Here is a 16385-nt window from a genome sequence, read left to right as displayed (position 1 = left end):
TTTCAAAAAAAGATTTTATTTATTTGTGAGAGACACACACACACACTGAGAGGCAGAGACACAGGTAGAGGGAGAAGCAGGCTCCACGCAGAGAGCCTGTTGCGGGGCTTGATCCCAGGACTCTGGGATCCCACCCTGAGCTGATCCCTCCATTGAGAATAATCACAGATCGGCAGCCTTGGTGGCTCAGCGGTTTAGCGCCGTCTTCAGCCCTGGGTGTGATCCTGAGGACCAGGGATCGAGTCCCACATCGGGCTCCCTGCATGGAGCCTGCTTCTCCCTCTGCCTGTGTCTCTGCCTCACTGTGTGTCTCTCATGAATAAGTAAATAAAATTAAAAAAAAAAAAAAAGAATAATCACAATGAAATAATCTACTGAGTTAGGGGCTGAGAGCTTTCCAAATGCCACAAGCGCCTTGGGAGAGGGGTATACAGCAGGAAACCAGGGGCCTGAGGAATGAAGTCACTGGTCCCATCGCGTGGGAGGAAGGTACTCGAGTACAGAGCAACACAGCCACAGAGCACGGGGATCCTAAGCACCCAGCAGGCACTTGGCAAAGTGTCATAAATGAGGTGCCCCATGATGTCCCCCAGCCAGGTCCGTGGGTGCAGGTGATGCACAGAGGGGCCTGCACACTTGGCTGTGAGTTGGGGGAATGTGAAATGGAAGCCTGAGGCTACAGGCCCACATTTCTGCAGTGGCAGATACCAAAAATAACCACACATTTCTTGGGGTGCTTCTCAGCATTGTATGAAGTTGTGCATTTTTTTTAATGAAAAAGGTATTTTTTGTAATCACCAGCTTTTTTCTTTTAAGATTCTATTTGTGAGCAAGTGAGTGGGCAGGGTAGGAGCAGAAGGAAACGGAGAAATAATCTCCAGTAGATTCCACACTGAGCAGGGAGCCTGATGCAGGGCTTGATCCCAGTACCCAGAGATCATGACCTGAGCTGAAACCAAGGGTCAAAGGCTGAGCCAACTGAGCCACCCAGGGACCCCCAACAACTTTTTTTTTTTTTTAAAACAAAAGTAAAAGTAATCTAAGAGCAAGAGAGGTGACAAAGAAAAGTAACACTTGCAGGCCACCTGCTTTGAGGAGTGTTGGGTAGAGAGCCTGTGAGGCTCCACCTGGCCCTCCACCATGTGGGGTGTCTGGAGGTGGCAGGTGACGGGAGAAAAGGGCAGCCACTGCTGTGGCACCCAAATGCACCAGGTTTTCCTCCACACGTATGTGGAGCACGAAGGCTGGGTGGGGAGGCGCAGTCTCAGCAGGCAGAGAGTGGCTTTCACGGAGAACCACCAAGCACGCTCCACTCCCATGGCACCAAGGCGGTGGGCCAGGAGAAGCAGGCATCTGCCTCCAACCCTGCGTGTGTTCCCTTTGTTTTTCCTTCACACAAATCAAATAAATGCAACTAGCATCTCATTTTAATTTGAATACTAGTGTTCTATGAAAGAGAAAACGAAAAAACATATAAAAAGGTCATTTTATTATACCTTTTGTTTGGCGGGTATCCGTGCCCTCTTTAAAAGCCTACTATTCAAGTACAAACGGGTATGTTTACAAAGTATGTACAGCTTCAGTCTTCTTCCTGTATGTTTAAACCCAACAACTGTCTGGCACAGAAAGTGGTGAAGATGCACACAGGTGAGCCCTGCCTCACACGGCCCCATGTTCCTGCATGTGCAGGTTCAGCTTCTTGCTCTCCAGGGGCGCCCCCCAAACAGCCTCAGCTTAGTCAGAGCCAAGATCTGAGTAGAGGAGGACAGGTGCCAGTGCTCCACACAGCCAGGTGGAGTCAGACAGTGTCCTGGCGGCCACTGTGACTTCCAGACCTCCCACGCTGTCCGGGCAGGAACACCGGTTCTTGGGCGATGCAGGACTCTGCTGACAGGACCAACGAGGAGGTATGCACAACCTCCAGGCTTGTGCTCATCTCTGAAACGTGGACAGTGTACTCTTGACAACAGAAGACCGAGAAAGCCACACCCAGGGAGGACGAGGTTTCCTGGAGCACCTACCAGAGCCTGCAGGAAGGACACAAGTCCCACAACTGCTCCGTGTTCTGCATGAGGGAGCCAATGAAGGACACACCCTGGGACACGAGGGGCTCTCACTGTCTCACTCCCCATGCCACACACGCTGCCACCCCAGATAAGTTCTGACAGATGCTCTGCACTCCCTCCTGGGGTTCCAGACAAAGGGAAGGCTCCATCTAGCAGCTCCGTGCAGGGTGCTCTAAAGCAGGTGCAGCCAGCATCTCTTCCTCCTCAGAGCAAGCTGCCAGTGCCCCAGCAAGGACGAAGGGCAGAAGAACGGGGTGCACAAATCCCAAGAAGCTGAAACAAGAGCATCCTTCCACATTGCAGCTCCGCAGGTTTGGGGGTAAAAGAGAGCAGGAGTCCCCTGAGTGCGCACATAGCCTTCCTGTGCACTCTGTCCTCGGGACAGCACTGGCCATGCCAGAACCAACCAGTGTCGGTGTGGGAACAGGTCACGATACTGTTTCGACATATTCGAGTTAACTAAAATGTTAAGTCCCTTCCATCTTCTCAACATCTGATTTTTACTTGTTTCCAAATTTCTCACCCAGAGCTCAATAATGAGCTGCCCAGCTGCTTCCGTAAATGCCATGATATTACTGCTGATGAAAATCGATGGGAAACCAAAACTACAGTCCGGGTTCCTTTGTGGCACTTAAAGTGGTACATGGGAGAGGACAGATAAAATTAATAGCTAAAATTCACTCTCAGACCCAACACAAGCTGATCTTCTGGACCAAGTAATATGAGAGAGGGACAGAGACAGAACGGGGGGGGGGGGGGTCATTGGACATGCACGTCTGCCTGGGTGTGAGCATCCAGGTAAGCAGACACCATCTGCCCATCACGCCCACTGCAAACACTTCTAGATTAGCCTGCCATAGTGAAAAAATAAAACAGGAGAACATGGGACCTCCTCTTTGCCCCTCCACTGCACCACCCTCTCACTCCCAAATACCGCACAGGTTCCCCACTTTACACAGAGCCATGAGGGAACACATCTGCTCACATATAAGACACAGGCATCACAAGAAACAGAAATCTGGCATTACCAGTCTATGCTAAAGAGCTCACTATGCCCATTTCTGTAGGTGACAGTTGCAGGTTCATAAATACTCTGTACATGGAGGTTTCTCTCCCATCAGCAGATCATGCCTGGGATGGGCAGGACAGCGAGGGGGCGGGGACAGGCATCCTACTCTCACCGGCACCGCGCCCCTCACACAGCAGTTGGGGCCCCAAACCCGCCTGAGACAGGAGCTCCACAAAGTTCTCTGGAGTGGCTTCAGTGCACTACATTCAAACACAAGCTTCATCCAAAAGCTGGGAGAATATCCCGGATATGCGGGGGTAGACAGCAGTCATGCTGTGCGGAGGGCCCGGGGGCAGCCACACTGGCTGCTCTTTGGAATGACAATTCAGTCGGGGACGGTAAGCCTTCACCACGGCCGGGAGCAGGTCATGAATGAGCCTGCATGGGTGTCACTACTAGACACCTCCTTCAGACGTCTGCTCAGACAAGTCCCACTTTAGGAGGGAAAGAAGGAATCACATTGGCTTCCTCAGATATTCTCTCCTCCCCTAGGACCAGGACATGTTCTCAGTGAGGGATACGGAACTGGGCAGAGGTGGATGCTGCCAAAGACCACATCTGAGCTTCAGGAAGTCCATTTTATGACTCACTGCACACTCCATGTGGTGACATGTGGAACACTGCACACTAACCTTAGGAGATATTCTACGTGCCTTTCAGGACCCTGCACTACTGCTCTGGGGGAGAGGTGAGGAGCTTCAACGGCCAACACCACTTCCTCCATTGGTCACCTAATACAGAAAAGGGGGTGCTTAACGCAGGTCACCCCCCAACCCCCGTGGTGTAGGAGGCAGGATAATAAAACAATGACACTACTTTGTTTCCATCATAACTTCCCAGGTGAACACCTCAAATGACACTGTCCCACGGTTCAACAATAAATAAAATCTACCCACTTTTGGCTAGGTGGTAGCGTGCACGGTGGCCCATCCCGAGGCCAACCTGCTGCTGTGCCTAGGGGCACGGAGGCTTGGTGGGTGTCTTCAAGCGGACGGCAGGGACTCTCATTTGTAGCTTGGGCTGCTGGCTGGGGCTGTCGGAACTGGCCGGCACCTGGGCGGGGTTGGGGACTCCAGGGCTCTGCAGCTGGCCCGCTGCGGCTGGCACAACTTGCTGTTGCATGAGCTTTTGCTGCACCACCTGTGCTGTCGCCGTCACTGTGGGGATCATCTGCACCTGTTGCCCGGCTGCTGTTGCCTGAGTGAGGGTCACCGTTTGCGGGGAAGCCTGAGCCAGAATGGTTAGAAAACACAGATCTAGTGACACAGTCAATTAAATGTTATTTGAAAGATAGGGAGGGGGGGGGTTTAGAAACCTCCTCAGCACAAATGCTTTTGTGAAACGTGAGAACTACGGTGATGTATCAAAGTATGACCTCTGGTTTCTGACCACACAGGAACAGGAAAAAGCCACTGAACGCAACCACTGTTGGCACAGGCTGACAGCTGGCGCCTGGCGGTGGCATTCAGATTTTAGCGCTGTTTAGTTCCTTGAAATCTACATACCACTGTGATTTTGAAGTATTTTGTTAAAGCACTGCTTGACAAGGCCACATTCTGCAGCGGCAAATAAAAAGGTGGAAGCCTGGCGGTTTGGCGACAATGGTCACTGCTGTCCTCAGTAGTACTTCTACTTCTAGGACCAAGGTCACTGTAAGCAGATTCTGTTTCCTGTGTTTCCATAAACTAAGCTATGGGGGTTTCAGCTTGTAGGATGCACTTGCAATTGCTGGCTGAAGGGAGGATCCTACAAACGGGCTCCTTTTATACGTTCAACACTGAGTCTGAATATGGGTGTTCAGTTTGTGTCCTGCTAGATTAAGGATCAGATGTTGTCCCCAGAATTAATCTTTGCTGAATTAAGACAATCAACAGTGATTTTCTGAGAGTTAATATTCTACTTTCCAGAATGAAAACCAAGAACTCTCCTAGCAGGAAACATGAAGTTTTACTCAAAGTCCATGGGAGACTCCCCAGAGGAGTGGGCGTCTGCAGGTCCTACCTGCTGGGAAGCAGAGGCCACCTGCTGGATGCTGGCCACAGGTGTCTGCTGTTGGACGACTTGAGGGAGTTTTGCAACCTTGACAAATCAAAACAAAAAAGCCAAATGTAGAATTCAAGAGAATGTGCACACACAGAGACCTTTTACTCTTTTCTTTCCTTCTCAGTTCTTAATGCAAAAGTAAAAAGAACACAGGGGCCAGATGACACCAAAGAGCAATTCTCGGTTTGCTCACCTGCAGCCAGTTATCATGGCTCGCGCAGAGTAATGCCTGCCTCCTTCATCTGTGTGTAACCAACCGCTAGCTTATCTTGGGCTCATACTTCAGTCATGGTTTTTCTTTTACTAACAACTGTTCCAAGTTTATATAAGACAATTAAACTGAAGACAGAATGAAATATTTTGGCATTTCATCAGCGCTCATGAGAGTCCCTTCGCCAAGTCCGGGCGCTGTTCTAGGTTAGGAGGTTGCCTACACCATGAGGTGATCTGGACCAGCTGGGGTCCATTTCAAACATGTCTCAACGTTCAACGTTTTAAACTAGAACTAGTTATTGTATCATCTTTTTATATTTTCCTTGTTACTGAGATCTTCATTCTTTTCTTTCTTTCTTTCTTTTTTTTTTTAGATTTTATTTATTCATAAGAGACACAGAGAGAGGCAGAGACACAGGCAGAGGGAGAAGCAGGCTCCATGCAGGGAGCCCGACGTGGGACTCGATCCTGGGCTGAAGGCGGCGCTAAACCACTGAGCCACCCGGGCTGCCCATGATCTTCGTTCCTGATAAAACTTTCCACCCTGTGCTGCCTTCTGCAAACACATCATCCCATACATATGTGGCTGTTTCGATGCAGTGCGACAATTCAGGCAACTGGTGTCTACCCAGGGTGTAGGTTCAGAGCAAAACAGGCTCCCAAGTAGCAGCTGCTGGGGGCCAGGACACCTCCCACCTGGGTCTCTAACTCACAGAGCAGGGACGAAAATAAGTCTTACCAAAATAATTCTGGAGAAAATGTGAAATTACAAGATGTACTTTTAAATGAAAGAGCTCCAAGTAAATGTTAGTACTCACTATAAAAACTGAAATCATCGGAAGGCACTTACTAGCTCATTGTAACTAAAATAAAAATTGATAAAAATAGTAAACAGAATTTGCTAAGAGAAAAAGAGCCCCTGCCTGAGTGCTCTGAGCACTGGCGGGGAAACAAAGACTCGGTGAGCGAGATCAGGGCCCCACCTGCACACGGCAGGATAAGCACAGACCCCTGTGGGTGAAACTAAGACGTCTCAACTCCCAACCTAAGCAGAGGTGGGAGCCCAGAGCTGGGAACTGAGGCGCTACAGCAGCTTTCACCCTGAGAGCACATGACTCTCTAGGTCATGCAGGGTGCGCCAGACAAGAGGCCAAGCTCAAACCCACTGTCAGCGACGAGCTATAGCTGTGGCTCTATCACCTGGGGGAATCTGTGAGGATGTCAACTGCCTGAGGCTCTGGTGCTGCTGGGGGAGGGGACATGGCAGAACTGAACTGACACTACCCGGGAGACACCAGCCCTCCTGCCACAACTGACTGGCCCTGGTAGCGCCCATGGGCGCCCAGCAGAAGCAGGAATCAGCCTTCAACCCAGACCTCGAAGCAATCCCACGGCAGGCTTCAAGGAGAACTGGCTTCCAAGAAAATAACCACTATAAATACAAACAGTTCCTGAGGCAACAACAGCAAGGACATAAAACCCTTAATTTAAATGTAGCCAATAATAAGGAATCTAACATAGAAATAACAAAAATAGAAAAAGTCACGAGAAACAGACGCAAAATGAGAGCGGAGAGATTCTAACGTATGTCTGTTAGTGAATGACACAGAAGGACATGGAAGAGACTGTGTAGCCATCAGCCACAGGGCTGAGCCTGGAGTCATCAGCACAGAGACTGACGGCAGCCTTAAGACTGGGGAAGACACAAAGGAACAAACACTCCCAGCAAACAAGGTGAAGAAGGGAATCTTCTTACTCTACTGAAGGCTGATTCTAAACATTGGACCCTGCACAGTGACCAGAGTGACAGTGATACAGATAAGTGCCTGTGCGTGCCACTCCGCCAGGGGCCGGCAGGCCTTGCCAGTGTGGTAAAGCAGGAAGAAAGGGGCAAGGGAAGAGGAAGATGCCAGCCACCACTCGGCACAGGCCACCTGTCCAGGTACCAAGGATGCACTGGGGGCCACAGACCAACTGTCAAAGGAACAGCGCTGATCAAGGCAGCCAGATTCAAAAGCCAAGGTGCAAAGAGAAAGGCGCAGACGTCAAACAGAAAGTCAGAAACACAGTAAGACAGAAGTGTCAGGAAACACTAAGTACTGAGGAACCGATCCAGTACAAGGGCTAAGACCTTCCTGGACAAAAATTCAAAAAACCTGGTCAGAGGGCACTGAAGGAGCCAAACAACAAAGGATGCATGGCACTGATGAGTCTGCACTCCAGCTGCAAAGACACAGCCTCCCCCAGATACCCTGAGGGGGTGCAAACTCCAGCAACGTGCCGCCCAAGCCTAGTAGTCCTAGCAGTCCTGGTAGGAGTCCCAACAGCTCCGTCCATGGTGAGAGCTTAACAAGCTGACTGGAAACTAACAGGAAGTGCAGAGAGCCACGGACAGCAGGATGTTCCTGACAGTCCGAGGCGGGCATGCCCCATGGGCCAAGTCTCACTACATGGCCAACGGGACGGACATGCAGACACCACGGTGCTAAAGAAAGTGCCATGCACAACTACGCACGATTTATGCTAGTGTCGTGCTTTGGATCAGAAGAAAGGAGCGTGGAAAACAACGGTATTCTAATGGGAAAAATAAACTGAATTCTGTTTTATGTTGTCTGGAAAAGCCCATTCCAAGAACGTCAGAAACCTCAGTGTAAAAGAAATTACAAAGTTTTTAGAAGATGAGAACATCAAGACCTCTGGAAGGATTTTTATGCAAGACACAAAAACACTAATCAGAAACAGACTGACAAATTCCGATATGTTAAAACTACTAACTTCTGTTCGTGCACAGACACCACACAGTTCAGTGCGAAGAAGACAGGCCATGAGCGAGGAGAAGCCTGTGAACAGGACTGAGACCTTAAGGCCAACACCCAGAATGGGAACAACGCTGTGACACTCAACAGGCGCTTCACAGAAGAGGAACCCCAACTGACAGCAGAGTCATGCACGGCAGGACTGCAGGAGTCGCCAGGACGCACCGGTGTAGGGCGAGGCTGGGTGGAGGCTGGCAGGGCTGGCGCCACTGCAGAAGCCCAACAGACGTGCACACACTCACAGCGCCGCTCACACGCATGAAGCAGTCACGCTGCTGCCGAGAGGTGGGTCCTGTCCCACAGCATGCGTCTCTGCTGCTCCCTGTGCCTTCTCTAAGTATCCCCAGGCCAGGAGCAAAGCCAGGAGCAGCCCACGCGGCCATCGGCAGCACAGCAATGGACTGTGTTGACTCACTAACTCCAGGAAGACATCCAGACATGGAGGACACCCCTCAGAGACAGACCTCGGCACGGCCCCCCGGCCACACTGCTGCAATCCAGAGGCAGCAAAGCCAGCGAGGAATGTCAGGGGGCCAGCCACCTTTGATGGGGTGCTGGTTTCATAGGAGTCTGCCCGTCCTTATTCTCTGTAGCCCATATGCTAATTACTCACTTTCCCAGGCACCTCCTGTTCTGTGACCCACCTTATGCTCAGGTGTGCTTACCTGGATCTGCGTCTGCACCTGCTGGGTCCCAGCCAATTTCTGGGCCTGGGAGATGGGTGTGGTAAGGAACTGGGTTTTAAGGGCTGGCTGGGTGGCATAGGTGACCTTCTGTGGTTGCCCTTGAGCAGCAATCTGCTGTGCGGTGATCTGAAGGAAGAAAAATTGCTCCAGGTTAGAGCCAGGTGAGGCTGTGACCTCTTCTCAAACAGGGCCTCCCACAGGGCCACAGCATGACCACCTCCCACCCCCAACACTGCCTGCCTTTCACCCATTCCTGAAGCTGCCCCACCAGTGTGCCTGGCCTCCTCTGTTGGGAAGCTCCCTCAGAGACCAGGCTGGAGCTTGTCTCTACATCCTCTGCACACGTGGTGAGGTGTCTGCTCATCACATGAGTGAACTTGACCAGAATACAAAAACCATGCACATACACTTTCCTGAATCTAATTTTAAGATCTGGGCATACTTTAAAATACTTAACAAAAGGGATAACAAACCTCTACGCACAAGCTTTGCATGTTTAACCTAATTTCTAGTTTTCTTTGCTAGAAGAACGCAAATCCTATTCAGAAGGCCATGCATACACAGTCTGTGTGGTTTGTGAAGCCACCGCTACACACAGATATTTTCCTAATGTCTCAGAAGTTTTCTTTCAGATCCTGTGAACATCAGACCAATACTATAGCTAAGGGTCTTCCATTTCTCTCCTGGCAGGAAGCTAAGCCTTCTCAATTACCCAGGCCCCACTGCTGGCACCCCTGCCCTCCTGTCATAATGCCTCCAGCATGGCCAGATCTATGAGCTGTCCTGCATCCCTAAAAGCCCCAAAGCCCAAGGATGTGGTTGTGTCCCTCCTGGAACTGTCTGCCATCAGGGAGAAAGTGGCTCCCAGAGACGAGGGTACTGACCAGTCTCTTCCATCAGAGGAGACATACCTTTCTTCCTGCCTGTGGCTCTCTCCGGAAGAGAGGAGGAAAGTATCTGAAGGGTACACATCTGGCATGGTGGGCTGCTGCCAGGACAGCGCTTCTCTGGGCCCCATCCTACGCTGCTCTACCACGTCCCAAGTGGTTCTGCCCTTCTTGCCTCACCGCCTTCCTTGCTCACGCTGCCATGCCCTCCTAGTGCTCATCAACTCACCCAAGGCTGCCGAGGACTGCTCAACTTTTGACTGTTCCTCTGTCCCCACAAAGCACAGTGGTGTCAGGGACTGGCAGTATCTCAGCCCCCACCAGATCTGAGCTCAGCTCCTGCAAGCAGGAGCAGCGACACTCAGGGAAGAGCTGTCCGACTCTTGTGGGACACTGTACCGTGCCCCACATGCGATGATCAGCTCTGCGACTCTGAGCCTCAGTTTCCTTAAAGTAGCATGCAGCCGTGCTCTGAAAACTGGCAGCAGATGCCCTCAGAGCTCCCAGCACACACAGGGAGTGATAGCTGCTCCACCCTCAGCCTGTGTGTCCAGCTCCAGTTCACAAACAGCAGGTACAACACTCAGTGCAAGCGCCAAACGTCATCATCTGCATGCTGGGCCGTATACTACCAGGAAGTACACAAAGCAGAAGTTCTGGATGACAGGGCACCTCACACTCTGCTCCTGTATGTCAGTACAGCATCCGCACAGGGCACAACCTGAACACACGGGCCTACAGGAGGCTCAGCCTGGACACCTGCAACAGCTCAGAGCTAATGCTCAAATGTCAGAGTCAGCGGGACACTGACAGGACTTCACATCAGGCCCCTCTCCCCTTGCTTCCCCTCTCTGCCCTGCACGTACAAACAGGTAAGAATGTTAGTCCCCACCCAGCTCCTGGCCAGGTCCTATCTGTGTGTGCACATCTAGAGCCCAGGCAGTCACACGCGGCGAGCTACACCTGCACCCCTGGACCCCCTCTGGCCCTTCCCAGCCATGCAATTCCACAGCTGACTTCACAGCTCCCCCATGAGCTCCTGTGACCACCTTCTCCCTGCAGGGCCTTTTAGCAGCTCCCACCCCAAGAGCTCTGTAAGCCAAGTGCACAAGCACGGGGTCGCGTGTGGCTCCCGTGCAGCACTCTCTTGTCCATGCGCCCAGCAGGAGGGCCTGGCTCAGCCTGAAGACAGTACAACGGGAGAACCGCATGCAGACAACCGGTACCTTCTGCTGGACTGCCGCAGGGCCCGGAGCGGCCTGCGGCTGGATGGCTTTCTGCTGCTGCACAGCTTGTTGCTTGAGCTTCAGCAGCTGCTGGACATGTACAGGCTGAGCCACGACGGTCTGTCCTGTGAATAGTGAGCCCATCTTTAGTCACAGAGCTCAGTGGGAACAAGGGTCTCAAACCTCCCTGAAGCTCCCTCAGCCTCCCTGAAGCTCCCTCCACCTCCCAGACCCACTGAGTTGTTCCCACGGACTACTTTCTGGAACTACGTGAACACAAAACAGCCGTTTTGCAGGTATACTTAAAACGTCTGTGAGCCCATTAGGACTTTCAAACAAAGGTGTTTGTTCCAAATGTCAACAGATTAGATCAAGGGCTGAAACTTGTACTAGCCAGAGGGTGCCCTGACATAACTGAAAGGGGCATCTGGCACAGAAGCCAGCAGGGTGGGCATCTGGCACAGCCAGCCAGCCTTGCTCAAGGCTCTCAGTGGGGCAAGTGGGGGAGGGAAGGAGCTGCACATGATAGGCACCTGCGGCTTTCTGTGGCTGCCCAATGGCCACGCTGATCCCAGCGACGTTCATGGGCAGGGTCGTCACACCTGGCGAGGAGACCACGGCCGCAGGCACGGACACCACTGGAGGCTTCGCCAGCGCCACCTGAGCGGGCTGGGGCGCCTGAGCCTGCATCTGCCCTTGCGCCTGCAGCTGCGAAGGGGGAACCCGGGTCTAAACAGTGAAAATAATGGGAGAGTCCAGAGATATTTGGGATACTATGTGTCTTTGCAAACATTTCCCCACAAGAGGTCAAACAGTGAGAAATTTACAGATCACAAAAGTGAGAAGTGGCTGTCAACTGAAGGGACACAGTTCACTGAGGGCTGCTCTATGCCTAACCCACCACTGGTGAATGCCGGGAAGAGGGCTTAGCAAGACCCACATCTGCTTGTTCACACTGAGGCTCAGACCCTGCTATGTGGCACTGGTCTCCACTGTTCCTCCTTCTGGCTCTTGGACCTCAGAGAGGCGCTATCGATAGCCACATGTCCTACAGACACCCACTCCTCTGGCTACGCCTGAAGGTCAGCCTACCGTCCCACCCTCAACCACTGCGAGTGACCACCGCCTGCCGGCACCGCTTTGTGCTACTCAGTCTCCACAATGCCACCAAACGCTCGTTTCCTGAAGTTATGCTTCAGAAAGGAAAACAGACCTGTCTCACCTGTATAAGCAAGCACTCAGACTACCTGAGACAACATAGAGAAGTAAAAGAACCCCCAGCCCTAAAACTACCTGCACATGAATGTGAAAACCGGTATTTAGCCCATCAGATGCTGTTCTTACCTGTGTCGCTTGCTATGGTGGGACTCACAAATATCCTGTAGTCTGTTTCTCTGCCTTTTACAACAATCCTTCTCCAAAGTCGCATGCTACCCCAATGTGTGGATGCTCACCACTACGCAGACAACTCTAGCTAATGGGGACCTGACTCCTCTAACACGACTGAAACAGCAGGACTGCGCGTCCATCTCATTGGATTCGTTCTCTACTTCATGTGAGAATGGAAACAGGACCGCTAGGTAAAGCGGCGAGTGCACTTTGTAGCTCAGGGACTAGAAGCCCTCCCAGAGGAGAAGCCACCCATCTGGCCAATCTCACATGAGGAGCATGCCTTCCCCATGCCTTGGTTGGCACACAGGGTCGACACCCTTCTCCTTTGAATTTGCATTTCTCATGAACACGGATGAAACCAAACTTGCTTTCCCAGTTCCTGTCCGCCTCTACCCTGCTTCTTACAGACATGAAGTGGGGGTGAGGCACACATGAAGCCAAGCCTGAGCACCCTGTGCAAGCTGTAGGGTACTAGCTATCGGATTCGGGCAAGTTACTTACTTGACTGCCTCAGTTTCTGCACCTACTATGTGTTTATGTGAACATGCCAATGCTGGCTTCAGCAGCAGTCTGTGAGCACTGACCACATGAGAAATACAGAGCCTAGGGAAGTGCCTGGCCTGGAGCAGGGGCCCTGGCACCGGCCATCCCTAGTGCCAGGACAGGGGCTCCCCCAGCAGGGCAGTGTCTGGCCCACAGGACATTTGACTTACACTTGTTGAGTTTAACTGATCTTCCCAGACACTATTTTCGCCGTGACATTCCGCTCTTGTTCACAAACCTCGAGTCTCTCTGCCTACAGAACAGTGATACCAGAGCCTGGTGTTCAGGCCTCGCCCACCTCCCTACACAGGTCCCATTCACCATAACCTACGCTCCAACTGCATGGGCCTCACCCCCATAGAAACCTCGCCCTTGTGCACAGTCCAGCCCGCCCCCACCTCCTCCAGCTGCCCAGCCCGCCATGAGCTCTGTGATGCTCACGTCCTGGGAAGCAGGATGACGTAAGTGCCCTCACGTGTCGTGTTTCATCCTCTCTGAGGACAACTTAAGCTCTTGGGGGAAAGCGCACATCTTCTACTTTCCTGGTAGGTCTGCCAGAACACCTAACACGGTCCTCAGCAAGCAGTAACATTCAATTAAATGTTAAAAGACATAGCTTTGGAAAAACAAATGTATCAACCGGAACTTACGAGCCGGGCCACCTGGAGGTTGGCCACGGTAGTGCCCGTGAGCAGGGCTCCGGGCCGCGGGGCCGTGACCGTGGCCAGCTGGGGGCTCTGCTGCGGCGTGGGTGGCGGGGCCTGCACTTGCACTTGTGTAGCGGGCTGTGGGGGCCCTGGCGGGGCCTGCGGTGGGGGGGCCTGCTGGGGCAGCTGCAGTTTCTGCTTCTGCATTTTGATCAGATGTTCCTAAAACCCAGATAAAGTAGCTTTTCATCAATATTAACTGCATTCCATTTCTTATAAATCTTGGTTTTAAGTTACTATCGTACTATCCATTAAATACCAAGGTAGACAGTTGCTAACACACAATATGCAAACCATCCTCCAGAAGCCTTCTGACATTTTCAAATGTTCCTTTATTAAAAACTAGCATATCACTGATAATAACCAGAAATGGTGATTCTGACAGGTCAGTAAATTCATAGCAAAATTTCTCAGTTTTTCTCACTTACAAACAAATTGATTTAAGTCTGTAGTACTATAAAATTTTAGAAAGTCTTAAAATCATGGTCCTTCCTGAATTTTTAAAATTTATTATAAGATGTGTATCAGCTCTCAACTTTTTATTCTATTCGTTTCCAAATGAATACTTAGTTGATAAATAAATCTCATGTCTTGAGACACCTGGGTGGCTCAGTGGTTGAACATCTGCCTTCAGCTCGGGGTGTGATCCCGGAGTCCTGGGATCGAGTCCCGCATCGGGCTCCCTGCATGGAGCCTGTGTCTTCCTCTGCCTGTCTCTTCCTCTCTCTCTGTGTCTCTCATGAATAAAAAAATAAAAAAAAAAAATCTCACGTCTTTAAAAGAAGTGAAAACATCAAGATGTCAAAATAGCTCAAAAATATTTCAAGGAATAAATTTTCTTTTTAGAAAACTACTGGGTAGTTCATGACTACCAGATCTCTCTCGACATGCTGAAAACAGTAAGGACTCTGAAATTGAGGAGAGGGCAGAGTGGAGAATCCAGGCACAGGCAAACAAGCGGCTAAGTGGGGCTCTGGCAGCTGAAGGAGGGCATGCAAGGGCACGAGCCAGCTCTCATATCCTGGGGAGAAGCAGGAAGGGGAGGACAGGCCACACGTGTGTGTGTGTGTGTGGGGGGGGAAGGAGGTGCTGGGCCAGTAACTTTAAAATTCAGCGCTGTCTCTCAGACTTCCACGGTGACAGGCAGGTTCTAGATCTGGCCTGTACAATATGCTAGCCACAGCCACACATGGCCACTGCACCCTTGAAATGTGGCTGGTGCAACGGAGGAGGTGAATGGTTTACTTGGTTGCATTTCCTTCCTCTGGCGCATATCCCAGGGCCTCACTAGTCAAGTCTCAGTTCAGGGCCTACACGCCCTCACAGCCCTCCAGCACGCCCCCTTGTCCCCTCTGTAATGGAGAAGGAGCAGGCCCAAGGTCAGGTACTTACTGTGGCAGGCCCGGCAACTAGATGGAGCTCTACAATACTGTCTCATGTCTACATATGCTTGTCCACTCACTTCCCATACCAAGCAAGGATACTTCTCCATGTTGGCAGGAATACAGTATTTCCTTTCAAAATGAATTCATTTACATACACAGCTGCACAGGTCGTGCAGAGGGTGGCAACAATCAGGACTGTCTGCACTCAGCACTGCAAATGAACTACACATGAAGAAAGCAAGTATGCACCACTTCATCTCTGAGACTGTCATTTCCCACCCGCATGTCCTCCAGCTGGGAATGGAACCAAGCTGCCTTCTACTTCTCGGGAGCCTGAACTGCTGCTCAGAGCACCAGACAGCAAGCAGAAAGACAAGTCTCCAGAGCGCTGTCAATAGGCCACGCGACCATGAAGTGGCACTGTGTGGAAAGTCATTTTTAGGGACAAAGCAAGCACACTTCCCACAAAGACAGCAGCAGACCTGTGCAAAATATACTTCCAACGAGGTGGCACATGAGGCCTCGGGCAGTGAGTGTGTGGTTTCCTACAAGATACTCACCGGGGTCAACTTGCCGACAGCTTTGATCTGTGCCGGTGACGGGGCCTGGCCCTGAATCTGCGGGACCTGCACCTGAGAGGGCGGTGGCGGTGGGGGCTGCTGCTGCTGCTGCCGGAGAAGCTGGAAGTGTGCAGGTGTGATGGCCTTCCCAGGCAGCTGCACTCCTGTGGCTGGGAGAGGGTGCTCTGTTACTCGGCGCACGCACGTGGCCTGCCCCTTCTCCCACAACAGATGCATGCTCGTGTCCTCACCAGTTCAAACATTAAGACGGGTCCCACAGGAAAATCCCACCTGCCCTTACCTTGGGACACCTGAGTCACCAAAGACCGGGTCGGAGTCTGTACTGGAGTCAGGCTGGTAGTGACCACAGCTGAGGCTGTCACAGAAGTAACTGCTCGAACACCCTGGGTTGGTGCCAGCGACACAAGGTCGGATGTGGCTGTGGCCGGGGAGCCAACCGCTCGAGGCTGGGTGTGGACTACCTGGGCAGGAGCAGAGCCTCCGGAGGTCTGCAAGAAGCAACAGGGAAGCCGTCAGGCCACTCCACGCTATCCTTCAAGGCTTCCACGTATGCTAGAGAACACAAGAGGACACCCATCTCTAAACCTGAGGAAAAGCAAGCACTCTCCAGAGCTCAGTGCTTTCACAAACTGAATGATGGAGGGAGTACGCTGCACCTGGGGGTCAGTCACCACAGAAAAACCGTTTCAGATGGCAACGCTCCTATTCCCATTCTAAAAGGCTGCCCTGTCCCTCTGTTGCCACTTGAAAGAGTCTGGTCCCCAGGAACAT

The 16385-nt window shown here is 51.8% G+C and overlaps 1 protein-coding gene across 15 annotated transcripts in view; it reads right to left on the bottom strand.

The window, feature by feature from the left end:
* Window positions 1–1472: 1472 nt before the first annotated feature.
* EP400 (E1A binding protein p400) overlaps window positions 1473–16385 on the bottom strand; it is a 103262-nt gene continuing 88349 nt past the window's right edge. For 14 of the 15 annotated variants that reach the window (XM_055323104.1, XM_055323110.1, XM_055323118.1 and 11 more), the window contains 8 exons: window positions 15895–16102; window positions 15594–15763; window positions 13592–13810; window positions 11540–11735; window positions 11007–11131; window positions 8873–9019; window positions 5137–5214; window positions 1473–4362 (listed from right to left, as the gene is read on the bottom strand). In XM_055323104.1, coding sequence (XP_055179079.1) covers window positions 4090–4362; window positions 5137–5214; window positions 8873–9019; window positions 11007–11131; window positions 11540–11735; window positions 13592–13810; window positions 15594–15763; window positions 15895–16102 — 1416 coding nt within the window. In that variant the 3' untranslated portion in view covers window positions 1473–4089. The remainder of the gene's footprint in view (window positions 4363–5136; window positions 5215–8872; window positions 9020–11006; window positions 11132–11539; window positions 11736–13591; window positions 13811–15593; window positions 15764–15894; window positions 16103–16385) is intronic. The other variant, XM_055323114.1, reaches the window with a different exon arrangement.

Source organism: Nyctereutes procyonoides, unplaced genomic scaffold (genome assembly GCF_905146905.1).
Source record: "Nyctereutes procyonoides isolate TBG_1078 unplaced genomic scaffold, NYPRO_anot_genome, whole genome shotgun sequence".
Classification (NCBI taxonomy): Eukaryota; Metazoa; Chordata; class Mammalia; order Carnivora; family Canidae; genus Nyctereutes; species Nyctereutes procyonoides.
This window is presented reverse-complemented; position numbering and strand designations above follow the sequence as displayed.